We start from the raw sequence: 1,301 nt of genomic DNA, 5'->3' as shown, positions 1-1,301 counted from the left end.
GATCTGCGACGACGTCTCGAATCAAAAAAGAAACAGCCTGCAGAAACTCCTAAATTCGAGAACACAACTGACGATCTGAGAAAGCAACTCGAATCATTGCGAGCTAGCCGAGCCCCGCACATTAGCGTCATAAAGGGCGGATCACCACCTTGCGGTGACTCGGTCGAGCCGTCAAAGATTACAAACGTCAAGCAACCACCTCTAAAAAGTGGCATTCTCCAGTCGAAAATGATCACCAGATCACTTTTTCGGCACTAGACACCAAGGGCGTCCACATGCCACATAACGATCCTCTCCTCGTCGACCTTGACATCAGTGAATGCCTAGTCGCAAAAGTCCTTATTGATACCGGCAGCTCAGTCGACCTCATCTTTCGCGACACACTCGACAAAATGGGAGTTGATTTAAGGGATATGAAGCCTTCCTCTCGCACGCTCACCGGCTTCAACGGAGCCTCGGAGCAAATGATCGGGACAATTCGTCTTCCAGTATACGAAGGTGGTATAACCCGCACCGTCAAGTTCTACGTCATCCGCGCCAAATCACCTTATAATGCCATACTCGAAACACCATGGCTTCATTCCATGAAAGCCGTTCCTTCGACTTATCATCAATGCGTCAAGTTTCCCGGAAAAGACGGCAAAACACAGACGATTCGGGGAGATCAACAAGCCGCGAGAGAACTACTAATCGCAACTGTAAAGATGCAGCAACAGGCTTCCCTTGTCAACTCCGTCAGTAAACCACTCCACAAGATATACCCCCAAAAGGAGGAAGTTCGCGAAGTCGCAATCGATGAGTCCGACCCGACAAAAATCATCCGAGTTGGCGTCTACCTGTCCGACGACATATGTTCAAGGATCATCTCTTTCATCAAAGACAACGCCTCGACGTTCGCCTGGAAGACTTCCGACATGAAGGGGATCGACCCCGCAGTTACCTCCCATGAACTGCACATCGACCCGACGTTCAAACCCATCCGACAGAAGCGACGAAAACTCGGTCCAGAACGATCTAAAGCCGTAAACGAAGGAGCCGACAGGCTCCTCGACGCGGGTTTCATTACCGAAGTCTGATACCCCGAATGGTTGGCCAATCCGGTTGTCGTCAAAAAGAAAAACGGCAAATGGCGCATATGCGTCGACTTCACGGACCTCAACAAGGCGTGCCCAAAGGACAGTTACCCACTCCCTCATATCGATCGTCTCGTCGAATCAACTGCTGGTAACGAACTCCTAACCTTCATGGACGCTTTCTCGGGATACAACCAGATCTTGATGCATCCCGACGATCGCGAGAAG

At 50.5% G+C, this 1,301-nt stretch overlaps 1 protein-coding gene across 1 annotated transcript; it reads left to right on the top strand.

Moving 5' to 3' along the window:
- The first annotated feature begins 275 nt into the window (after positions 1-275).
- Positions 276-1,076, top strand: LOC106362903. Its single transcript, XM_013802732.1, has one exon. The coding sequence runs from the start codon at positions 276-278 to the stop codon at positions 1,074-1,076; it is 801 nt and encodes a 266-aa protein (XP_013658186.1).
- Positions 1,077-1,301: the final 225 nt, after the last annotated feature.

Source organism: Brassica napus, chromosome C1, assembly GCF_020379485.1.
Source record: "Brassica napus cultivar Da-Ae chromosome C1, Da-Ae, whole genome shotgun sequence".
In the NCBI taxonomy this organism is placed as follows: Eukaryota; Viridiplantae; Streptophyta; class Magnoliopsida; order Brassicales; family Brassicaceae; genus Brassica; species Brassica napus.
Note: the sequence above shows the minus strand (reverse complement) of the source record. Positions and strands in the feature narration are given on the sequence as shown.

What these genes read in the sequence shown, in the direction of transcription:
- LOC106362903 (XM_013802732.1), top strand. Translation starts at nt 276, where the DNA reads ATGCCACATAACGATCCTCTCCTCGTCGACCTTGACATCAGTGAATGC.